At 42.8% G+C, this 26,070-nt stretch overlaps 1 protein-coding gene across 1 annotated transcript in view; it reads left to right on the top strand.

The window, feature by feature from the left end:
- DNAH11 (dynein axonemal heavy chain 11) overlaps window positions 1–26,070 on the top strand; it is a 294,718-nt gene that overhangs the window by 99,629 nt on the left and 169,019 nt on the right. Inside the window, exons 14-23 of the mRNA XM_059397525.1 lie at window positions 1,088–1,244; window positions 1,360–1,505; window positions 4,771–4,887; window positions 9,571–9,709; window positions 14,125–14,217; window positions 15,426–15,620; window positions 16,530–16,607; window positions 18,526–18,665; window positions 21,984–22,152; window positions 23,223–23,371. Of these exons, the coding sequence (XP_059253508.1) occupies window positions 1,088–1,244; window positions 1,360–1,505; window positions 4,771–4,887; window positions 9,571–9,709; window positions 14,125–14,217; window positions 15,426–15,620; window positions 16,530–16,607; window positions 18,526–18,665; window positions 21,984–22,152; window positions 23,223–23,371 (1,383 nt within the window). The remainder of the gene's footprint in view (window positions 1–1,087; window positions 1,245–1,359; window positions 1,506–4,770; window positions 4,888–9,570; window positions 9,710–14,124; window positions 14,218–15,425; window positions 15,621–16,529; window positions 16,608–18,525; window positions 18,666–21,983; window positions 22,153–23,222; window positions 23,372–26,070) is intronic.

The following is a 26,070-nucleotide window of genomic DNA, read 5'->3' as shown; positions in this document are numbered from 1 at the left end:
GAGCCCTCGTATTACAGAGGAGAAATCGGAGGCATGTTGATGTCGAAAGACTTGTTTAAGATTAACATCTGATGGAGGCGCCTGGGTGGCTCAGTGGATTAAGCCTCTGCCTTCGGCTCAGGTCATGATCCATGGGTCTTGGGATCAAGCCCTGCATCGGGCTGTCTGCTCCAAGGGGAGCCTGCTTCCTCCTCTCGGCCTGCCTCTCTGCCTACTTCTGATCTCTGTCTGTCAAATGAGTAAATAAAATCTTTAAAAAAAAAATAAATAAAGATTAACATCTGATGATTGGCAAAGTAGAACCTGGTCCCCAGTTTTCAGATCTCCATGCAAATGTCTTCTTATTAGGTCCACTGTCCATACTGAGATAGAATTAATTTATGGAAACCTCAGTGGATCCTTGCCATGTGTTCGTTTTTTCTTCTTTTACACATATCAAATTCTGTCTTTGCATAGTTCTCCTCAGTCTGAGAACCTCTGAATCTTTCCTGCAAAAATAGGTATATTTTCATAATCTAAATGCATGTGGCAACACATGCAGAATGAATTCCTGACATACATTTTAATGTAGCAAATTGTCTTTTGTGTATTTGCTTTATACATTGAAATATGTATATATTTGCATACTCTGCATGTATATGTATTTACATATCTCTTAATGTATTCATTAAATAGCAATTTAATGAAGTCAATGTTTAATTCATTCAACATTGAAGATTTCTGTTTTTCTTTTATAAACAATGGTTGGGGATGTTGTCTGCCATATTAATAGTGTCTTTACCTGGACACATCAGAAATTCAGTAGCATTGGGAATCAGGTGTTACTTGTATCAATGCATAGTTCTTAGGAAATGAGACAAAGCAGTACATGCTTTATTCTTTTTAAGTAGCCTACCTAAAATTCTGTATAAAACATTATTCTGACTCTTATTATTGCTATGAACAAATCATGGGTTTATCACTATTTTGTGTTAGTACCACATTCTAGACCCTGACTTCTTAAACTAAAGAAAAAGTTAGATTGCTCCTCATGTTCTCTAAAAATCTCACGTCAGACTGTAATATTTGTGCTGTCAATGATTTAAAGGTGTTACATCACTTTAACTCAGTCACTTCATTTAACCATGAGTGGAGCTCCAGCTGGCCCAGCCGGTACTGGGAAAACAGAAACCACCAAAGATCTTGGACGTGCCCTTGGCATGATGGTTTATGTATTCAACTGCTCAGAGCAAATGGACTACAAAGTGAGTGAGTTAGAAAATGCTACATTCTAACAATATTATCCCAGATTTGGAGTGATGGAAACTAAGCTCAAAACCCTCGTCTGTGAAATTCTTAATGCCTTGCTCTGTGATTTAGTCCATAGGAAATATCTATAAGGGATTGGTGCAGACAGGGGCCTGGGGCTGCTTTGATGAGTTCAATCGAATTTCTGTGGAAGTCCTATCTGTGGTGGCCGTCCAGGTGAAACTGATACACGATGCCATCAGAAACAGGAGAAAGAGGTGAGTAGTGCCTGGCTTCCTTCTGTTGTTACCGAGAGGAAGGAAGACAGTCAGCCTCATCTTGCCCTTTTCTTGCTGCCTCTCCCTGTCTCAGGAAATGCCTTAAAGAAGAGAGACTGGCTTATTTTGAAGGATGAGTTTGAATAACCTCCCATTTTTTAGTGTTTTTTTAAAATTGTTGACTACACCAAAAGTGTATACCTTAACACCAGAAAAAACTAACACCCTCAACAGTGCTGAATCCACTTACCGGTTCTCAGTCATGATTGGACTTGACCTTCTGGGGGCATTGGACACACCTGATCCTTCCCTTCTGCAGGGCACACTTCTTCTCGTAGGTTCCAGGCCACCACCATCCTCTTGGTTTTCTCCCTCCCTCAGGAATGCTGTAGGGCTGATTTCTTCTCCTTTTCAAAATTGGAAAACAGGGGCTACCATATGAATGACGATGATCGCTAAATCCAGAGCACTTGGACAAGTGTCTGACACCTAGTAAGCACTGTGTCAGTGTTTGCTCTTATTTTTTCTTGGTAGTATTTCCCGACCTTATTAATAGTGGATGCCACAGGCCTCAATCTTCAGGTCTAGAGCCCTTCATGATTTCACCCTGTCACATGGCTTTGGGAAGCATCTGTTTGCTTCTGGCTGCCAGATACCCAGACTTTGTTTCTCTGATACCTAGACCTCCAAAGACCGTGCTTCTAGGGCATCTCAAGACTACCTGATGTCCTGTGGGCCTGTTAGATTTAATAGATCTGAAATCAGATCTGGTCTGGTCTGGTCTCTCCAGCAGCACCTGCGTGCTTGTTGTTCCTGCCCTGACCATCCCAACCCACACAGTCTGCTGGTTCCTCCATTACTTCAGAAACCTCCCAAATATCTCCAGAGCCTAAGAACTTCTAATGTGATGCCATACTCTAAAAGATAAAACATGACTGGCACTTGGGGTCTGATGGCTTAATTTGAGAAATAAGTATTATAGGGGTGCCTGGGTGGCTCCGTTGGTTAAGCACCTGTCTCTTGGTTTGGCTCAGGTCATGATCTCAGGGTCCTGAGGTTGAGCTCTGTGTCAGGCTCCATGCTCAGTAGGACATGTTTGTCCCTCTCCCTCCCCCTCTCTTCCTCCCTGCGCTGGCTCCATCTCTGTGAAAAAAAAAAAAAAAATTAAAAAAAATAAGTATTATAGCACTCAATTGTGGTTTTCCTTATAACATTTTTTGTATACAAGGCAATCTCATTTTTCTGGCCTTCCCACTTACCCCCCCCCCCCAACTTCTTAGGGTATTTTGCTGAGCTAGTTGTCTTGTCCACAGGAACACCTCAGTCTCCCAGTGAGGGACGGCTTAGCTAGCCCCTTGAAACTGTGACTCTGTTACAGAGGTTTCCAGATTTTGTTGATCACATCTGGATATTTCCTCCTCGTAGAAAACTCTCAGTCCTTCTGCGACATGGCTCTGGGATACCAGTTGGGAAACCAGTGACCACGTGGCTGCTCCCTTACCTGCCCCCACTCTGAGGCCACGTGAGAGAGGGTAGATTCTTTCCTCTTTGACTGCCCCTGCCTGCATATTTTTAGTTTTTAGTCAAAATCTTAGCATTTAATGTAACTCTGATGTCATTTGAGACCGTCCTTTCTAATGGAGACTTATGTAGCTGACCCATACAAGGGTTCCTGGACACTCCCAACCCCACTTACGAGTCGTTTGCTCTCTGTCCATGTCTGTGTGTATGAGTTGTACCTGTTGATTGCATGCTAGCCCAGGGGCAGAGGCCCAGGCTGCTTCGTGGTTTCATGCATTTCATTACATGCTCTTTACATCCGAGGACTGAATCAGTAGGGCCGTGCCTCAGTGAAGCCCACAGGCATCTTGCTGGCTCTGCCCCGTCAAGGTCCATACTCTTGACTGTGGCTGTTCCTACTGTGTCTCACTGGAGAGCAGTCAGGGACTCTGTTAGACTAGTTTCCTCTCTGTGAGCGGCTCTGCCAGGCCTGTCTGCCTTCCCTGGCCGGATCGGCTAGGAATGAAGGTTTCTCCACTCCTACCTTGGCTACACAAAATCCATCTTCCCTTAACTGTCTAGTACCTAAGAAACTCTTTGTCCTAAAAATTGTGCTTGTCTCTTCACTCTCCGCGCCCTGACATCAGCCCATCTCCTCGGCCGCTTCAGCCCTTCTCTGTAGCCTTTTCTCTCTCTCTAAGAGAAGATCTTGCACTTTGTCCTTAACTGTCATTTGAAAGTTTCCTTCTATTTGTCCCTCACTTTGGCTCCTCCATCCATGGCCCAGTCCATTGCCCGGGCTGTCGACAGTCTAACTGGGCCCTTGCAGATGTTCCTACAAATCTTTCCCTGCTTCCCCAGTGCCTTTAAGTGATGAGAATAGTACTAGTCATAGCTAACATCTCTTGAGTATTTACCATATTCTAGGCATTGTCCTCTTAGCCATTTATATGTATAAACTCTTTTATAAATTTTTTATTAACAGAGAGAGAGAGAGAGAGAGTGCAGAAGTAGGCAGAGAGGCAGGCAGAGAGAGGGGAAAGCAGGCTCCCTGCTGAGCAGAGAGCCTGATACAGGCCTCAATCCCAGGGATTATGACCTGAGATGATGACCTGAGCCAAAGGCAGAGGCTTAACCCACTGAGCCACCCAGGTGCCCTGCATAAACTCTTTTAATCCTCATTTAATTTAACAAGGTGGGTAATGTTCTTATCCACCCCCCCCTTTCCTTCTTACGAGGGAATTAGCATGTGTCTCAAGTGATAGAGCTGGTTTCCGAACACTCACAGGCCAGTCGTCAGCAGGGACTTGCTGCATAAACGGGAGGAAAGGTAGGAGGGAGTGAGCGGGGACGGTGAGCAGAGTGAACCAAGAAGCCACTCTCACCTCGCACCATGGCTATTTTCTGTCTTCACAGTATCCCATTCAAGGGGCCGCAGCCCACGTTGAAGGCACAAATGACATGACCTTTCAGTTGACTGTCAACATAGTAAAGTCCTTCTTTCTCTAATCCAGCCTGTATGGTTGTGCTCACATAGAAAAGAGTTCCTGCCACATTTGTAACTCTTGGTGGGGAAGGGAGTGCGTTTTTAATACTCATGCTTCAAAACATCTTCAGAATATGTATGCACAGGAGTTTCAAAGAAAATCCCGGGGAATCAACAGCTCCCTAATAATACTTTGCATTTTGCCACGGTCTGCATTTGTCAATGTGTTGTCACATTCAAGGAGCTCGTTTAATTCCGTCAACATTCTTCTTACGGTAGATTTGTATTTCTCGGGGAAGCCGTCACACTGAAGCCATCCGTTGGAATATTTATTACTATGAACCCAGGATATGCTGGTCGAACCGAATTACCGGAAAATCTCAAAGCTCTTTTCAGGCAAGTGTTAAGCTGGGCGGTTTAGCATCTGGAACACTCATGCCACCTAACGTTGCTGGTTTGCACTGTTAAATGATTTGTTTTTCCTTGTGAATCCCTATGGAGAACCTCTTATTATATCTTTGGATTCCCTGATAGCAAGAACTTTGGTCATGATGAATGAACTCTTTTGAAATATGAAGCCAGAACTTAAAATCATTACTTAAAAGTTACAGGGTACATTTGAACACTTAATATCAGCTCTGTGTTATACATAATATTATTTAAAGTTTTTAGCAATTATGGAATATTTAGAAAATATAGGAAAGAATAAAGAAAAGGTGATAGCTTTACCACCCAGAAATGATGATTGTTATATTTTTTTTCTGGTCTCTTTACAATGTAGATTTTATGGAGTTAAGATACGAGGTTAGGTACGATTTTTATTTATTTATGGTTTAATATTTTGATATAAGTAGATTATCGTCTTATCAGAAGTTCCTTAGAAATGCTCCTTTATGTAACTTCAAAATAGTGTCTCTCATGGTTTGTCCATAATTTTCTAAACTGTTCCCTGTTTTCTGGCATGAAGGGTTTGTGTTTTTCTTTTCGGTTTTTTTATGATCATAAAAGAGCAGACTATAAACATCTCTTCACCGGAAGAGTTACTTTTTTCAGATTATTACCCAGAACAGATTCCTACCTCTGGAACTACCTGGTGAAAGATTAAAATATCTACTGACGACCTGCTTTCCAAAAATATTTCACCAACAGACACTCTTATTAACAGCCCGTCAGAGAAGCTGTGCTGTGTCTGAACCAGTTATGTTTAACTCCGATTGTAAATCAGAGCTGCTCAGGTATACTTTCCTGTAAGAAGACGCGCGCATCTCAGGTTACAGTTTGTGAAAACGTCACCTCAGTCACAGTGCGGAATATTTCCGGCACAGCCAGAAGTTGTCTTGTGCCCCTCTGAAGTGAATCCCCCCACACCATGGAATGTGTTTTCTGGGCCTTGAGGTTGAGGGCGTCTTTCCTAGAGCTAATGTCCAGTGGAACCGCCCAGTGTTGACTTGTTTGTGTTATTAGCCTCTTTCCTGGAACACCAAAGTTGGGGGATTCTTCCCAGTTGAGTGTCGCAGGAGTTCCTCTTGGTAGGTGGTTAACACTCTGTCGTGGAGACACACTACCATCTGTGTCTTTTCACCAGTTGGTGGATGCTTGGGTTGTTTCCAGTTTGGGGCTCTTAGGAATCAAGCTGCTGTGAACATTCATCTACGATCTTTGTGTGAACATACATTTTCTTTTGGGTAAATATCTATGAATGACGGCCGCATGGTAAATGTGTGTTTGACGTCATCAGAGTCTGCCACTCTGGTTTCTGAGGGGGTTGTACTGTCACCTTCTCACCATCAGTGTATAAGAATTCCACTTGCTCTGCGTTCTCATCAAAACTTCGTACATGCAGTCTTGTCGGTTTTAGCCAACCCAATAGATAAGTAGTGGTGGGTCATTGTGGGTGTCGTCTGCTGCATTTCCATGATGGCTAATGATGTTGAACATTTTCTTGCATAATGTACCGGCCATTCCCACACTTCACTTCTGTGAAGGGCTGTCCTCTGTGGGCTTCCTTAAATTCTTGTGTCACAAATATTTTTTTTCTCTTCACTTGTGGCTTGTCTTAATTTTCTTAATGGTGTCCATCAAAGGTAGCAGTTTTAAATTAGATGAAGTGCAATTTATCTGTTTGCTCTTTAAAATAGGCTAGTGAAGAAAGTTTGACTAATCCCATGTTGCAAAATTTTTCGAGTATGTGTTCTTCCAGAAGTGTTGTTTTATAGTTTTCGTGTGTTTTCTCCTTTTTTCTGTTGAGGTGCTGGATGATATTGACTGATTTTTCAAATGCTAAACAATTCTTCAATGTTATATTCCTGGGATAAACGCCACTTGGTCAGGAGACCAAGCCTTTTTGCGTGAAAAGCCTTTTTATATTTGTTGCTGGGTTGCATAGGCTACTACTTTTTTAAAGATTTTGAAATCTATGCCAGGAGGGATGTTGGTCTGTAGTGTACTTTACATATTATTTTTATCTGGTTTTGGCATTAGGGTGACACTGACCTTGTGTAATGAGTTGGCCATTTTCTGATCTATTTTCTTGAGTTTGTGTAGGGTTGGTATTATTTACCCCTTAAATACCCGATAGAATTAGTAAATTAAGCCATCTGGGCCTAGATTTTCCTTTGTGGCAGTTTTTTTCAGAGCTAAACTCAATTTTTTTAGTAGATACGGAGTCATTCAGATTTTTTTTCCTTCTTGAATTAGTTTTGATAATTTGCATCTTTTAAGAAATCTCTCCACATGATCTAGATTATTGAATGCATGGACATTCATTTATGATATTCCCTTGTGATCGGTCGTGAGATTCTGTGGTCCATGGGAGTCGTGGGTCATTTGTGTCTTCTCTCCTTCCCTTGCCTTGTTGAGCTAGAGGCTTGTCTGTTACATTTTTAAAGAGCTCTCTGCTGTTCACAGTATATATTGTTGTTCACTGTCTGCCTTAAAAAGGATACACTGCCTAACCTATAATGTAAGAACCTCTAGTTTTTAGTGGGATTTCTTTTGAGTTTAAAATTTGCTTGTCCATCCATCTGTTTAACCATGTTTCATTTGTATTTTCTTCTCATTTTTATACTTTAAAAATGCGCTTTATTTATTAAGAACTTCTTTTGGCAGATAATAGGAATATTTAAACTGAATTCTTTTTCCAGTTACCTACTCTAGCGTGCTTTACTGAATATTTTCCTTTCCTCCTAGATGCTTTGTCAAGCATGGCAGCTCTGTGATGTCTGTTTTTCTTAAAAAATGATTTCAGAGAATAATATCGTAGCAATGTCATGATTATAGAATAATTTGATTTGAAACTTAAACCTCTATGCAGTGTTTTTCCATTTGCCTCCTGGTTCATCTCCTGCCTGTTTTCACTTGGGTCTTTAAGCTTAAGCTTGAAATTGTTTGACGACATTTTCCTGAACTTGGTCTAACTAAGGACGCATCACTGATGTTGGGATGCTAGTACTTGCATCTGCAAAGGTTGAAGGACAATTTGGATGACGCTAGTAGCGTTTGTGAGTGGAGGCAGTGTGCCTGAGCCTTAAGAGCCCCATGATTCCACCCCTGACCTGCCATGGGGCCTGAGGCGTGTGCTTACCCCGCTCAGAACCTTGGCCTGCACCTTGGCAAAATACAGGTGAGAAGAGTAGCCACTTCCTAGAGTTGTGTGAATTAAGGGAGAGAGTGCGTGAAAAGCCTGTAGAACCTGTACAGCAGGAAGAAAGTGCTCAGTAAATTCAAGTTACAATAGTAATGTATGTACTGGGCCAGACAACTTACTACCTTTTCTGTCCCCTATTTCCTGTTGATCTTTACTGCTTCTATTGTATGATAGAGTACAAAACGTGGAGGAAATGCGGGCTTAGTTTAAATAGAAGGACTCGGCGCAGATGCCAAGGAACAGGCATGTTCAGCGTGAAAATTAGATATGCATGAAGCCGACTGTAATTTTATCTACAAGAGCAGGTGGATGAATATTACTGGGCTATGCACTTCACGGTGTCTAAAATCCCAGGCTTGCTTACTTACTTGGTTCCTCCTTTGCACTTCAGTTGAATGTAATTTTTTTCAGACGTCGCTTTAAATGGCAGTGGTCTTTGAGAAAGACTTTCTGGAAGTCTCCCTCCAAAAAGGGGATTTAAACATGACATTTCAGTAAATTTTTATCTTAAAAGTCTAACCTCGGGGCACCTGGGTGGCTCAGAGGATTAAGCCTCTGCCTTCAGCTCAGGTCATGGTCTCAGGGTCCTGGGATCAAGCCCCGCATCGGGCTCTCTGCTTGGCAGGGAGCCTGCTTCCCCCCCGCCCCCCGCCTGCTTCTCTGCCTACTTGTGATCTCTCTCTCTGTGTCAAATACATAAAATCTTAAAAAAAAAAAAAATGTTAACCATGCTGGCCTCAGGAGGCGGCACACCAGAACTGGCCCGTACCACCTGGAAAGAGCCCATGGTTAAATTTTCATTGGAACTTAAATTTTGGAGTTTGTGGTTAAGCATGGCTGCTGATAGAAACTAAATTATATGGCCTTATGGTTGTACTCAAAACGCATCGCTGCCTAATTGAATTTCTGTGTTTAGTATTGATGCTCTCAGATCCTTTCTATCTATTTTGTCTGCGTGGTGGTGTGCTACTGTGCCTCTCTTCCCAAGCCCATGTTGCTAGATGGAGGTTAGCCATGCTGGAGGTATTTATTGCATGGAAACCAGCAGACGTTCTATTTTGGAGAGCTGGTCATTAAACATTGACAAGCCTAGCGCTGGCCATGGGTAAAGGTGGCCTCTATCACCGGATACCACATCCCTTTCTGCAGGGACAACTTGTAGGAGTGGACTGGATATACTTAGAGATTTCCCTTAAACTCCTACACCCATTCTTCTGCCTTTTCACACATTCCATAGTTGCCTACATTATCTAGTAACAAATGGGACATTTTTTTAGTTGAAATGAAGGGTCTTGTTAACTGTGACGGACAGAGGTAATTGTGAGTTGCTTGGGAACGGTGAGAATATGCATACAAATTAATCAATTGATTTCAGCAATTTGTACTTACTACCTTATAACATTAGAAAGCTGATTCTCTTACTCACTTTTTAGGCCCTGTGCCATGGTGGCCCCTGACATCGAGCTAATCTGTGAAATCATGTTAGTGGCTGAAGGGTTTACAGATGCTCGTTCATTAGCCCACAAGTTCGTCACATTGTACACACTCTGCAGGGGGCTCCTCTCCAAGCAGGTGAGTGGTTTTTCCCTTTGGCTTGGTTTTTACGTCCCATTAAAACTGCTTTGGAAATACAGATGCTGGGTAGTCTGTCACTCACAGGACGGTTAGATGTTTTAGAGTAATTTTTTTTATTTTCTGTAAAATTTTGAAAATCTTTATTGTACAGTTCTAAATTTTTTTCTAAAATTAAATTTGAGACATTTTAAGTTGACCATTTTTAAAAAAATATTTTATTTATTTGAGAGAGAGTACAGGAAGTGGAAGGGGGGGTGGCGAGGGGCGTGGGGAGAAGCAGACTCCCTACTGAGCAGGTAGCCAATTTTGGGATGGGCTCGATCCCAGGACCCCAGAATCATGACCTGAGCTGGAACCCAGGATCGTGACCTGAGCTGCAGTCAGACACTTACCTAGCTGAGCCATCCAGGTACACCTTAAGTTGATTGTTTTATTGGAACTTTGTACAGTTTTTAATCGATGGGCTCTGTGATTTTCTTTAACCTTCAGCAGTGCTGTAATTATACATGGAATTTTATGATGTGTCCTTTTCTTGGTGAGAACATTATTTTCTAGTAAGGGATGGCAGGACTGTCCATAGAGTCAAAAGAAGTAAAAGCTGATTTTCCGAAGAACCCTTCAATAAATTTTAAATGAAAAATTCTTTCGTTTTGGTGGTCATGTTTTATTTGCAGGTGGGGTTGGCTTCTTTGTTTTTTGTTTTTACTTTGGCTCCGTAAGTCCCTAGTCTCTGAAGTGGGTCAAACTTACTCTTTACTCTCCTCACTAGCTTGGATTTTTTTCTTTTTTTTTTTTTTTTTAGTATAGTTGAAAATGATGCTACATTCATTTTAGGTCTGCAGCATAATGATGCGATATCTCTATATGTTATGTCGTGGTCACCACAAGTGTATCTGCGCCTGTCACCCTACAAGGCTCTGCCAGTACCACTGACTGTATTCCCTGCGCTGTGCCTTTATTCCTGTGCGGTCCCTAGCTTCTTGATCTTTCACCGAAGCTGCTGATGTTCTACAGAAATGAGTATCAGTATCAGTATCAGCCTCGTTATTTTTAAATTCAGCTTCGTGGCCACCTTTGACTTCAGTCTTTTTTTTTTTAAGATTTTATAATTATTATTATTATTGACAGAGACAGAGATCACAAGTAGGCAGAGAGACAGGCAGAGAGAGAGGAGGAAGCAGGCTCCCTGCTGAGCAGAGAGCCCGATGCAGGGCTCAATCCTAGGACTCTGGGATCATGACCTGAGCCAAAGGCAGAGGCTTTAACCCACTGAGACACGCAGGCACCCCTTTTGATGACCTTTCATTAATTCCTGGTGACATTATTTTGCAACTCTTCCAGCATGAAAGCATTAAAATGCCACAGTTAGAGTCACATAGTTACCTGTACTGACAGAGGTACTCATTCTAATTACCTGTTGCTGAGGCAGAATTTGGGATGTGAGAGAGAAATTCATGTTGTCATTTTAGTGAATTTAATAATACAGAAAAATGTTTATGACAGCGTTGCATGCAGAAAACAGCATACCAAACTAGATGTGATATACAACTTACATGTGCTTTCTATTTTAGACTCTGCATTGTATACATGCTCACACACACACACACCCACACATACACACACATATATGTATGTATATAGATATACATATGTTTGTGCTTTTTAATTTTTGTCTCTGGGTATTAAGACTAAGTATTTTTTATTTTTCTCCCTGTTTGTAATTTCCTTTTTATTTTTATTTTTTTAAAGATTCTGTTTATTATTTATTTGACAGACAGAGATTACAAGTAGGCAGAGAGGCAGACAGAGAGAGAAGAAGGGAAGCAGGCTCCCTGCTGAGCAGAGAGCCCAATATGGGGCTCGATCCCAGGACCCTGGGATCATGACCTGAGCTGAAAGCAGAGGCTTTAACCCACTGAGCCACCCAGGTGCCCCAATTTCCTTTTTATTTTTGCAAGGAGCTCGTTTTAATTTTACTATGGGCAGGAGTCAGAAGAAAGGGATGTCACTGAACCCAAACAACACAGAGTTGCAACCACATCTATTCCCTGTGGTCCTGTTTAAACATTTAGTGAGCATTTCCTATATCCAAGTAATATGTCTGTTGCCAGTGATGAAGAAGGTAAACAAGAGCAAATGAAGCAAAGCCCTCCGATTCCTGAGTTCGGAGGACTTGGGAGATTCGGTTTATGTGAAATAAAATCACGAGAAGTTGATCATAGGTAGAAGAGGGAGGTGTTGGGAGTAAAAGAAGAGTTGCGAGAAGTGCTCTCCGATTGGGCCAGTGTCATGGATGAGATGAGGGAAGGCAGAGAGACCAGGACAGAAGGGCCGAATTAGGAATACTCGCTGGTACTTTTCTAAGCTGGAGGGATGGATTTAAGAAGAACCAGTGGATGTCTTTTTAAAAATAATTATTTGTTTAAGAGAGCATGCCCATGTTGAGGGGGACAGGGCAGAGGGACAGGGAGAGAGAGAATCTCAGGCAGACTCCCCGTTGAGGGCAGACCCTGATGTGGGGCTTTGTCTCATGACCCTGAGGTCAAGACATGAGCTGAAATCAAGAGTTGGACGCTTAACTCCTGAGTCACCCAGGGGCCCCACCCGTGGACATTTTTAAAATTCAAGTTAATTTTTATTTAAATTCAATTAGTCAACATGCAGTACATTACTAGTTTCCAATGTAGAGTTCAGTGATTCATCAGTTGCGTGTAACCCCTAGTGCTCGTCACATTACGTGCCCGGCTTAATGCCCATCACCCAGTTACTGCATCCCCGAACCCCCGCCCCTCCAGCAGCCCTCAGTTTGTTTCCTGTAGTGACCAGTGGACGTTTTTGGCCGATGGAGTGAAGCAGTGAAGATGGTGAAGATTATTGTAGTGCTTGTTGCATTCACATGCTTAGGAGAGTCCCCAGATCCTCTTAAACCTGGATCCGCAATTTCTTCTACCTCCTCTCCTTTAATGTTCTTACTGCACTGACTCAGCACCCCTCTGGCCTCCACACTCCTGGCTTTCCCCCTTCCCTCCTCACCACAAGCCCTAGTCTCCTCCTGCACCAGTGGCTCTCCACTGATTATTTTTACCATGACCCATGGCAAATACTGCTTATTCTGTTGAGCTCAGGAATGCAGCCATGTGTGTTATATGCATAGCTGTGAAACAAGAATTTTCACCCAACACTCCTTACCTTTCCTATTTGGAGTACATTCTGGTATTTTTCATTCTATTCTGTTCTGTTTTATTTCCAGGAGAAATGATGGTCAAGACCTACTAAATTGAATTTACTAATGCACTAATGGATTGAAGAACATATTTATACATGGATATATTGTTTCACTGCCCACAAAGCATTAACTCGTTTCATTCCTACAATAGCCCTGTGAAGTGGTTAGATTCATTTATGTGCCTTTTTATAGACGATGATACTTGGAGAGGGCAGTGATTTTCCCACAGGCATTGTTGGAATATATCTGAAGAAGAACCCAACTCTGTGGGTTGTAGATAAAAGGCAAAAGACAGTAGGCCTGTTTTATGTGATCAGCCCGTTAACTCATTGTCCCCTTCCTGAGCACATGTCCTGGGCAGTGCCGGGACCTAGAAGACAAAAGGGAATAGATCTGGGGTCTGTTCTCCAGGAGCTCTGAGCCTGTGAAAGGCATCTTCCATCGGGATTATGTAAAAGTCTCAAAGGAGAGGTACTATTTTATCACCAAGTTTCAATACTATAGCTTGGACTGTGTTCAACACCAACATCAGTGCTAGAGCATCCGAGTGATGAAGAGGTAGAGTAGGGGCGCCTAGTGGCTCAGTGGGTTGAGCCTTTGTCTTAGGCTCAGGTCACAATCTCAGGGTCCTGGGATTGAGCCCCGCATTGGGCTCTCTGCCCAGCAGGGAGCCTGCTTCTCCCTCCCTCTCTGCCTGCCTCTCTGCCTACTTGTGATCTCTGTCAAATAAATAAAATCTTAAAAAAAAAAAAAAAAAAAGAGGTAGAGTACTTAGGCCAAGTAGAGATCTGAGCCTGGGAGGGGTGGACTCACAGGACTGTCCACTGAACTGAAGAAGGGGCCATGTTTGGAGGTGAAAACGCACAGGTAGTTCAACTCCTGAGTTAGCAGGTTTCTGGGGAGAAGAGCCGGGAAGGCAACTGGAGCCTGGGGCACACGCTGCAGCTCCGTGCTGTGGGCAGAGATCTGCTGACAGAGGCAGAGAGCCAGAGGGAAGAGGCAGGAGGAAGCTGAAGGGACATGGTTTCCACAGTTGCGAAGAGGAGAGGAAAACACTACTCCATACCCTTAAAGCGTGTATTTATCTGAACTCTTTTCTTAGAGCTTTTGGCTTCTACCTCTGGAATGAGAATCTTACTCCCTCACAAAATTTTTGAGAAAATATAACCTATGTTTTGATTTTTAGGATCATTATGACTGGGGACTTCGCGCTATTAAATCTGTGTTGGTTGTAGCTGGCTCTCTGAAACGAGGAGATAAAAATAGACCCGAAGATCAGGTACCGCAGTGCTGACTTGGTTCTGGGGCGTGAGTGGCTCAACAGCTTCACAGAAATGAGAGTGTATACCTGGATGAGGCGCCGTGCCTAGAGCAACTTTGAACAAATAGAATCTCTGTTTCTGTAGAACATCCCGAGGACGGGCATTTCTTACGTTATTAAGGATATGACTACAGGAAGGAAAAGGGGGCTTTCTAGGCGCTTCTGAGGTAGCAGCTACAGAAAATATTTTAGCCATCATAATCACATAATTCAGCAATCACTGGTTGATTTCCTCTGAGGAACATTTAGAAAATCTGATTAATTGATTTGGGAAATTAATCCTGAAAAGTCAGTGAAAACATAATCTCACGGGGTGAAGTGCGTCTCTTTCGTGGGCATAAGATGAGCGTGAGGAATGGAACGGGAAGAGTGGTCGCCTGACACCAGTGAAATGCTCAGGTGGTTAGTCACAGCGGCTGGGGCGGTGTTCGATCCCAGCTGGGGGATAGAACAATAACTGCTGCCTTCTCTAATTTTTTTGGAAGCATTTTTCCTTTATTAAAGAGTGAGAACAGTGGCTCTGAAGCACTGTATATATTCTGTATGGCTTCAGAAGTTGAAAACAATCTATTCCTGTGAGTTTCTTTTCGTGTTAAAGGACACTTACATAATTTCTACTTCCAAAATGCTTTCCTCTTCCTCTCAGTCATAATTCTCTGCTGGGTAGGATTTTCTTGCCTTTCTTTGCTATGTTATCAGTGTTTTTGCATCGCTTATCTCTTTCTGTAAAAGTCATGCTGATGTTCAAGTTACTGCTTTTAAAATCTAAAGCCCTCTTTGGTTTTCAGCCAATACAAGAACAAATACCCACACTAAAAAGGGTTCGGTTCGCAGAGATTCTCTTTGAAGACAATGAGCTGATAGGCCTGGTTAATTATATCCTGGAGTTTGAGGATTAAAGAGGGAAGAGCCTTAGACTCTTTGTCAAGATCAAAACAGTTGCCGGAACAGAGCCTGCTCCCTGACTTGAGTCTGAGGTTTGGGATACCAGCAGAGCCTTCTGGTGTTCTGATACATGAGCTTGGCAGCATTTACCCTTCCTGTAGATAGGGCGCCATCCTAAGGGAGGACCAGTATCAATAGCCTGTGCTTTGGGTACAAGGTTTGAAAATAACGTGTCTGGTACACCCTGTATTGGCTTCCTCAATAAAGTGTTTTCTTTCTAGGTACTCATGAGAGCACTGAGGGACTTCAATTTGCCTAAAATAGTGACAGACGACCTTCCTGTGTTTCTGGGCCTGGTTGGTGACCTTTTTCCCGCCCTGGATGTGGCCCGGAGGAGGACGCCACACTTGGAACAGACAGTCAGGCAGGCCACCTTGGAGCTCCACCTGCAGCCCGAGGAGAGCTTCATTCTTAAGGTAAAAGCAGCGTGTGCTTCTCATAGCAGCTCTAGGGATTTGCCGTGAGAACGACTGCATTTCAGTGGTCTTTAACCAAAACATGAACTTACGTATTCCGCGGACCTTTATGCAATCTTAATATTTTCTCTAAAGCATTCTAAATTGACAGGCTTTACGCCAGTTAAATAGAAATAATTATTTTAGAGTTCCATTCTTGAGTAGGGATACGATTCAGTCACGCTTCTAAGTGTGAGCATACTTTTCTTCAGGCCACAAAAATTTCTTTGCTGCTCCTGGTGACATGCACCAGAAATCCCTTTTGCTCTTTTTTCTCTCCACCTTTGAGAAACTTACAAGTAAATCCTTAGTACTTGCTTTTAGTGGGGAAAGAAATGTTGACACGTATGACATCTGACTTAAGGGCTTGTGCCCACACATGCTCAATTTGGGGGTAGTGAATACGCAGATGTTAAAACACGCTTAGAGAGTATCTACTTTAGATATCCTGAAGGAGCTAAGTCGTTGCCCAGGTGTAGGTCAGTAGCCTCGTACTGTTTTGGTTCAACACTTTGTGAAGAGGCAGTGGTTTTGTAAGTCATGCCTTCCATGTGCCGAGGACTAGTGTACCTTGCCCCACCTGTAGCAGTGACTCGCCAAGGAATGGTTTCTCTCCGTTCATCCCCCCATGTTGTACTTGGGGAGATTCAGGAGAAACTGTGGTTGGCACGGGTCATCTCTTTGAACTCTTCTGGAACGTCATTTTATTGGTGGGAGCTGGCTTGAGTTGTCAGCCAAGAATTAAGCCTGAAAACGGGTGGGGTTTTGTTTTTGTTTTCAGGGCTGGGGGGTGAGGTTCTTGGTTGTGTTTTTTTGCTTTCTTTTGAAATGACCAACTCACTGAAGGAACTGGTGACTGTTTGGTCACAGGTCGTCCAGCTGGAGGAGCTGTTGGCTGTGCGGCACTCGGTCTTTGTGGTTGGAAATGCAGGCACGGGCAAGAGTAAGGTATGGTAAATTGCCCGTTTGTTTTCACCCCTGGAAGGAACACGTTTTGGTCGGGCATATTTTCATTTCTATTTAAGCATTCCCTTTGCCGAAGTCCCCCATAATTTTGAGTTAGAATCTGAGACTCTAATACAGCTTTTTTGATCCAGGGATGCTTTTTTTTAATTCCCATATTAGTGGCAGGGAGAGTGCAACACATAGAACCTTGTGCTGAAATAGGAAGAGTAAGCTGAGAGAATATTGGGCTTTCCATATTCATCAAAACTACTTTTTTCTCTCTCCCAAGTTATTTTAGATTCTCCTTCCCATATCAGTAAGAAAAACCCAAATATTTTCCTTCAGTACTTTCTCAGAAAGAGAGCCCTCTATAGGGGCAAAAGAAATGTTGAAAAGCAAGGGAGACAGCAAATCCCACATTTTGGAGGTACCTGTTATGTGCTATGCTGGATGCCTCACGTGTGTTTTATTGTGCACGGTGATGGTATGCTCTGGGTATTATTATCTCCATTTTTACCTCACTGCCTGATTTTGTTTGATCTTACCGATAATCCTGGCAACATACTTATTTTCTTGGTTGGCAGACAGTCTATGCAGAACTGCCTGCATTTTAATTCAGGGTGCTTGGGTATAAACATACTGAGTAGCCAAGGACTAAAAATAATCAGACTGGGCATATGAGACTTTAGAGCATGGGTGTGTATAGAACTTGCCAGGATTTAGATCTGAACCCAAAGTGGAAACAATTGCAAAGGGAGGCCTGGTATCAGAATTTTCTAGTGAAAAATGTAATAATTGAAATATTGAAGTGGATAACTGATAGACCTGTAATTATTTTGTTAGAGGAAGTTTCAGATGTGGGCCATGGTTCAGGGAAGGATAAAATTAAATTCTATAATTTCCAGTAGATTAATGGTTTCTAAAAATACAAGCTTAATATTCCTAAGGCATTCAATTTCTTTCATCTAGTCTCCGCTGATTGTGTCCCAGCCAACCTTTACTTAAGCTGATAGAACTAGAACACTGGGGCTCAGGGCCGGGTTACATAGCCACTTACTCTTCCAAAGTACTTGGCGGTTGTTGATCAGTCCTCTGGAGACCTGTGGGTCGATTAGGATGATGCAGCTCTAAAATAGTAGCGGTGGCTTTTCAGAGAAGGCAAAAAGGATATTTGGGGGAGATGACGGAGCTAGGGTGCCAATTACTTAAACAGACCTAGAAAAAGCGTCTACCCGGTGAATCTTACCCAAGCCTTCTTCTTCTCAGGCATCTCGATCAGAGTTTCTCAGCTATGCTCATGGTTGCCGTGCTGGCTCAGATTACTCTTGGTCATGGAGGCTGCCCCGTACATTCACCGCAGGCTCTTGAGTAGCACCCATGGCCTCTGTTGAGTAGCACGCCCTCTTCCTCAAGTGCAGACCATCTCCATCTGAGAACCTCGGCTCTAGGTCACCGGGTATTGGAACATCACGGGCATCACCTGGGACATTATTAGCCATCCACATCCTCAGTCCCACCCTAGACCTGCTGCCTTAGACTCTCCGGGATTAGGCCCAGCCATCTCTGTCTTAACATCCTCTAAGCCATTCTCCTGCACCTACGTACAAGCAGCGTGGATTCCCCCACATGAATGAACACTTGTTGACTTATTTGCCCATGTGGCTAAAAATATTAAATGATAGAGTGACTTCCTTTAGTCTACATGGTTCCAAGAATCCAGTGAAGAGATCCTTAGAGACGGTAGGATTACATTTTTCAAGATGGGAACAAAAATGTGCACATGCCCGTTTTCCCCCATACTGATGATACTCAGGATGTCTAGGAACGTACCATGAAGAAGAAAAATCCTTTATAAATGATTTGCTTTCCATTTCCTTTACGGGAGTATTAATTTTCTTAGCTTTTTCCTTCTTCCCTTCAGATTTTGAGAACATTGAACCGAACATATGTTAACACAAAACAGAAACCTACTTGGACTGACTTAAACCCCAAAGCTGTGACAACAGATGAACTCTTTGGTTTCATACATCACGCTACTCGAGAATGGAAAGATGGCAAGTAGTAGTTCCCCTTTACAAGTGCTAATGTTTTTCTTACCCAGAAAACCATTTCTCAGTTCAGGCCAATTTCAGTCAGAGTTGTAGATTTATTGTTTATGTGTCAGCATTATCGGAAATGGAGCAGCTCACAGCAGCATTTATAACCGATAAATTAAAACCAGATTTGAATAAGTGGTCAATTTGTATTCGGCAAGTTTGCACACAGCTGTGTATTTTATCCCATGTCATTTATGTCGGGGCCCCCTTGTGAAGCAGGCAAGAAGTGAACTTGAACGCCTCAAGAGAATCTGTGAAGTATGGGATGCAAGACACAGACTCTGAGTTTCAGACAGACACTATTGTAGGCGCCAGAGACAGAAGTTAATGGGACATGTTCCTTGTCCTGAAAGTGTTTGCAGACAAACAGATCCTCTTGTTAAAATCTTACTTCCCGTTTCAGTAAATGCACTAACCTGGGCACCATCTTTGAGTCCTTTCTCCCTTTCAAGCTGTGCATTTAGCCTCATAGCAAATCCTATAGGCTTTACCTTTAATCTGTTGTCTTCCAGTACCCTTTGCCTTCTCTGCGGCTCCCGTCAGCCTGGACTGTCATCACCTATTGTCTGTATTTGTGCGGTCATCCCCGCTCTTGTCTCCTTGCAGTTCATTTCCCACACAACAGAGGGCGCTCCTGAAAATACAAATTCTCTGCTTGCAGTTTCCGGTGGGTTCCATCTCCCTTAGAATCCAGCCTTAATCCCAGGTTTACGAGGTTCTGTGTGATTAGATCCCTCCTCCCTCAGCTCTGGTCTCGTTTCCTATGCTCTGTTCCTCACCTACCATCATCCATGCACTCTGGCCTCCTTGCTCCGCCTTGAACATGCCAAGCGTCTTCCCATTGCGGGGCCTCTGCCCTTGATGGTCCTGCTGTTGGCAGCACTATAGGTAATGTGTGTGTCTTAAGGTAAGGAAGTATCTGGTCTTGGTGCCACCTCAGAGAAGGCTTCACTGAGGATTCTGTCCATAGGAGCACGCCTCACCCTTCTTGGTTTTCTTACCATGTGTGTGCCTATTTCTATAATTTGGGGACAATCGAAACTGGTTCTTGGCCTTTCTGTCATTTTTTTTTTTTTTAAAGGATTGTGGCATGAAAGGACTAATACCAGTTTATGCTGAAAACCTGTGTAAGCCATTCAGATCTGTGATCATTAGGAAAGGTGGCCGTTTTTTGTTTGTTTGTTTTTAATGAGTCATAGTAGTAGGTTTTGCATACTGTCATTTATTTTTGGACAAAACGAAACGAAACATTCCACGTATGTGCATCAAAACAGTTTTTCCTACAATATTATATACTTGAGTTTTGAAAAAGCAGTGATTATTACATACATCATGTAATATACGTAATACCTGAAAAGGACTGTGGGTTTAAAATATTTTTATCGGGGTGCCTAGGCGGCTTAGTCGGTTGGCCATCCAACTCTTGGTTTCAGCTCAGGTCATGATCTCAGGGTCCTAGGATCGAGCCCCATGTCCGTCTCCATGCTCTTTGGGGAGTCTGCTTAAGGATTCTCTCTCTCTCTCTCTCTGCTCCTTCTGCCCACTGTAAGATAAATAAATCTTAAATGTTTTTGTCTTCTCATCTTATAAACTACTAAGCCAATCACCAAGTTTCTCAAAAAAATGTAAAACACCTCTGAATTAGCTTCAGAATTCTATCCCATGAATATTGTTGTAGAAAAACAGAGAAAGGTAAAATAAACTAGTATTTGGCCTAAAATAGATAATGTATGTACATGGAAAAGGATAATGTCTTTCTTTGGTGTAACATACATGTATGTTAGCCCCTATAAGTCCCCACACCTGTTCTTCGAGGAAGCTACTATCTTTATTTGACATGTGGGAAAGCCTCAGAGAAGGTCAGGCATATCCTCACGGGAGTGAAACTTGTTCATTGGTCTGCAGTCCAGGTGTAGCTCAAAAGGTATCCCACATTGCGCATCAGAAAGAGGAAGCCAATGTACAGCAAATTTATTTACCCTTTTTTAAGACTTTATTTATTTATTTGAGAGAGAGAGTGTGTAAGCGGGCAGAGCGGCAGGGAGAGGGAGAAGTAGGCTCTCTGCTGAGCAGGAAGCCCCACGCAGGGCTCGATCCCAGACCCTGGGATGGTGACCTGAGCCGAAGGCAGACATTTAACTGACTGAGCCGCCAGAAGCCCCAGCAAATTTATTTACTTAATAAAAGAGCTTCCTATAGAAATAATGGTTTATTTTAGAAATAAAGAGCATGTAACTCCATACTCTATTAGCTTTTTAAAAATTCAATTAGCCAACATATAGTACATCATTAGTTTTTGATGTAGGGTTTAGCGATGCATTAGTTGAGTATAAGACCCAGTGCTCCTCACATCACGTGCCCTCTTTAATGCCTCTCACCCTATTACCACATCCGCCTCCCACTACCCCTTCTGCAACTCTCATTTTGTTTCCCAGAGTCAGGAGTCTCTGATGCTTTCCCTCCTTCTCTGATTTCTTCCCATTCAGTTTTCCCTCCCTTCTCCTATGATCCTCTGTACTATTCCTTATATTCTGAATATGAGCAAAGCCATATGATAATTGTCTTTCTCTGACTGACTTATTTCACTTAGCATGATTCCCTTCTGGTTCCATCCATGTCATTGTAAATGGTAGGTATTCATCCTTTCTGATGGCTGAGTAATATTCCATTGTGTATATGGACCACATCTTCTTTTCTCTTTTCTTTTTTTTTTTTTTTTTGAATTTTATTTATTTATTTGACCGACAGAGATCACAAGTAGACAGAGAGAGGAAGGGAAGCAGGCTCCCAGCCAAGCAGAGAGCCGGATTCTGGGCTCGATCCCAGGACCCTGGGATCATGACCTGAGCCGAAAGCAGAGGCTTTAACACACTGAGCCACCCAGGCGCCCCTGGACCACATCTTCTTTATCCACTCATCTGTTGAAAGGCATCTTGGCTCCTTCCACAGTTTAGTGACTGTGGACATGGCTGCTTTGAACATTGGGGTGCAGGTGCCCCTTCATTTCACTACATCTGTATCTTTGGGGTAAATACCCAGTAATGCAATTGCTGGGTCATGGGGTAGCTCTAGTTTTGACTTCTTGAAAAACCTCCATACTGTTTTCCAGAGTAGCTGCACCAGCTTGCATTCCCACCAAAAGTGTAGGAGGGTTCCCCTTTCACTGCATCCTCGCCAACATTTGTTTTTCCATGACTTGTTAATTTTAGCCTTTCTAACTGGCATAAAGTAGTATCTCATTGTGGTTTTGATTTGTAGTTCCCTGATGGGGAATGGTATGGAGCATTTTTTCTTGTGGATCATTTACTCACTCTGAATGTGTAGGTCTCTTCTCATCCATTCTGCGAGAACAAGCGAATCTTAAGCACGAAGGACCAAAATGGATCATCCTGGATGGAGATATTGATCCCATGTGGATTGAGTCACTAAATACCGTCATGGATGACAACAAGGTGAATAATAGCTTAGTGCTAAACAAATACCACACCCGGAGTGTAAGAAGATCTGTTCACTTGTTCATTGGAATACCAGTTTTTAATCATTAGCCCAATGTTCTTCATGTAATTGCTATTTTGATAAGTGGCACTATCCTGATAATGCTCTTAATTTCGTTGTTAAAGAGTTGAAGGGAAATAACGTTTTTCTTGTCTGCATAAATTTAACCACCTTTAAAGAAGGATGGATACCTGAGAATTGAGTTCATACACACCTCACCATTTTCCAATGGTGTCTAACCATTAGAACTCTAATTTGTCTGACCAGACAAATTATTATCTTTGGTTATATATGCAGTACTTGGATAATAAAAGGGTGAGTTTGTGCCCGTGTAAATTGATGGAATTTAGCTATTAGAATTAAGTAATTCCTATGGCTATAGAATGAGTGTAAATGCATTTCTAAGCATTTTTGCTGTGGCTAATCCAGCATTCCCAGCAAAGACAAAACATGATAGTCCAGGCCCGTGAGACACCACTTAAAGCAACACAGGGTCTATGGTTAGGGTTAGGAGAAAGAAATAGGCAATCATCCTTGCTACAGAACAGAATTACGAACCCCCTTAAATTAGCGGTAATTACCGCTTTCCGCTTTAAGACACTGTTCATCATAAAATGTAGGTCTGAGATCTTTATACTTGCATGAGTTTCTCTAGCACAATTGATAATTGTGGTATTTCAGATTCTAAAGAAAGTTTGTTTTTTTGTGGTATTCAGGCCTTTTCATGTAATCAAATCTTAGAACAAATATCTTCTGTTCAGTAGTAATTACTGCAGACACTTAGTGTTTGGCATGAATGAGTCCGTGTTGGTGAGTTTGTTCCTCAGGGGTCAGTGAGCTCTCGTCTGGGATTAACTGAGATCTTTATTCACACCACTTTTCCAACTTGGGAGAGCGAGCTCATCACTTTTGGCACTTATACTGAGGGGGTTGGCCAGGGAGAGGGAGTACTTGGTGTTCTGAGTTCGCTGCATAGCCTTTGCCCCCCAGTGGCAGCACCTCTTTCACACTGTGCTGCTCTGTCCAGGTGCTGACCTTGGCCAGCAATGAGCGCATAGCCCTCACCCCCTCCATGAGGCTGCTCTTTGAGATCCACCACTTGCGGACTGCAACCCCAGCTACTGTTTCCAGAGCAGGGATTCTGTATGTGAACCCACAGGATTTGGGCTGGAATCCGTGAGTACTGCTTTTTTTTTTTTTTTTTTAATTGTGGTAAAATATACGTAACAGAAAACATTTTCACCATGTTTAAGTGAACAGTTCAGTGGCAGTAAGTACATTCACATTGTGAAACAACCATCACCCCCTAACTGTCTCCGTAACTTTCTCCATCCTCCCCAGTGGAAGCCCCATACCCATTAAACAGTAAGCACCCAATACGCCCTGCCCTCTGTCCCTTTCTCCTTTCTCCCTCTCTGAATCTGATCCTGCTGCATACCTCTTGTAACTGGAATCATATGGTAATTGTCTTTTGTGGTGGCCTTATTTCACTTAGCATAATGCCTTCAGACTTCATCCATGTTTTAGCATGTTCCAGAATTCCCTTCCTTTTTAAGGCTGAATGATGCTCCCTTGTACATATGCAGCACGTCTTGCTTATCCGTTCATCTGCTGGTAGATACTTGGGCTCCTTCTACCTTTTGATAGTTGCAAATAATGCTTTTGTGGACATGGGCATACAGGTGTATCTTTGAGTCCTTCCAGTTATTTTGGATATATACCCACAAGTGGACTTTCAAGATTGTGTGGTAATTCCATTTTTAATTTTCACTGGATCCACCATACTGGTTTCCATAGTGGCTGCACCATTTTGCATTCCCTCCAGCCGTGTACAAGATTCTAATTTCTGCACATTCTCACCAACGCCTGTAATTTTCTCTATTTTTTTATGACAGCCATCCTAATGGGTGTGAAAATGTATGTCACTCTGGTTTTGATTTACATTTCCCTAATAATTAGTCATATCAAGCATCTTTTCATGTGCTTATTGGCCATTTACATATTTTCTCTGGAGAAATGCTTATTTCAGTTTTAAATCTATTTCGGTTTTGTTTTTATTTTGTTGTATTTCTTTTTTCAGTTTTAGTTTTAAAAACTGAAATTTTGGGGCGCCTGGGTGGCTCAGTGGGTTAAGCCTCTGCCTTCAGCTTGGGTCATGATCTCAGGGCCCTGGGATCAAGCCCCGCATCAGGCTTTCTGCTCAGCAGGGAGCCTGCTTCCCCCCCACCCCCGACCCTGTGCCCACCTCTCTGCCTACTTGCGACCTCTGTGAAATAAACAAAATCTTAAAAAAAAAAAAAATAAAATCTGAAATTTTATGTGATCACTTGAAGATACAGTATTAGTAAATAAATTGAAAGCTAATTGAGCAGGCTAATATAATGAAATTAGCACCTGTATGCCTTTGTCAGTTTTACAGGAACATTACCCTATTCACACCTTGTACATGTTAAGAACTCAGTGTTTGTTGAATAAGTGAAAAACAATACTAGTTCATATGGAGCACTGAGATAAAAATAAATCATTTCTATAAATATATTAATATGTCATATAAATGCATGTATGTTTGTACATACCCATAGAATAGCCTACACAAATAGCGGTAATGCTTTGATTCAGAGCAGGTTGACTGTGCCTACCTGCTTACTGTTCAGATGCTTGCACTTTCCAGAATTCATCCTGGAGGTCATGCGTTGGCGCCTCTAGCTTTCCCACTGTGAGCTGCGGAAATGATGTTTGATCTCCGCAAGTGACACATGCTTGGGCCTGGTGTGCTACTGGGATCAGAATCTTCTGTTGACCCTCCACCCTACTCTGTGACCCACTCTGTGACCCGGAGGCTGTCTAGGCTGTCCAGGCTAACCCCAGAGCCACTTCCCTGGGCTCCTTGCCCTCTAGCTTCTGGTTGGTTTGGCCCATGAGGAGCCCTGGCAGGAAATGAGAGGGAGAGAGAGGAGAGTGAGGTCAGGCTATTGAGTTCCCTGGCTCCCTCCCCGCGGTGTCACATCAGGATAACTATGTCCTTCAATGGCAGGTCACTCTCCTCTAAAATGTCTCTGTAAGATCAGTCCCTTCCACATTGTGACAGTCCTTCATTCCCTTGTCCCTGCAGGCACAGGTCCACTAACCAGTCCTCAGTTAATACCTGTGGCATAGCTTTCTCCCTTCGGTTCCCTGCTCCATACCCACCTTTGCCAATATCCTTCTAGATTCTTCCCTGTTACCCTGATTTAAGGATAACTGCTGTTCCCTGCCAGGTGCTTGGCTGATGCACTTCTCTAGGCTGCTTTCTCTGGTTCCTGATTTGTTCCTACAGGTCTCATTCCTTGAGTCCACAGCAAAGTAGAGCCATGCCCAGGCTTCTGTGTTTAACAGCATTTTATTGGATCTTTCTGGGGGCAGAGTCATTTTCAAAAGTCTAAAATGGAGAGTTCTTGTTGAGCTAATAGGTCCTTTCCCTAGCTAGGATTTGGACTGTCCTCTAGGATGTTTCTATGGGTTTGGGGCTGGCTAACAGAGTATCTCTAGTACCCCTTGATCCCCTACCATAAAGAGAGCAGAGGCATCTCCACACCCCCTTTCCTTCAAGGGGCCCCTCATCTCTCTGGGTGTGCTCTGACTTCAGTCATGAACCTCACAATTCCCATGGTCTCAGCAACATCACATGGAGATTCGTGCTAATAAAAGCTATCTAAATCCTTATTTCAAGAAGGACTTTTATCTAGTAAGTCAGAGTCTTACTCGATTAGAAAAAAACAGTTTGCATTCTTACAAAAGTTACACAACTCTGTCTTCACCATTACACTTTATTTTTATGGAGGGTTTTTGCTTGATCTAAGGTCAGTGGTTAAGTTTTAATTTTCATGTGTGTGACC

This window comes from Mustela nigripes, chromosome 4, assembly GCF_022355385.1.
Source record: "Mustela nigripes isolate SB6536 chromosome 4, MUSNIG.SB6536, whole genome shotgun sequence".
NCBI classification, from domain to species: domain Eukaryota; kingdom Metazoa; phylum Chordata; class Mammalia; order Carnivora; family Mustelidae; genus Mustela; species Mustela nigripes.
This window is presented reverse-complemented; position numbering and strand designations above follow the sequence as displayed.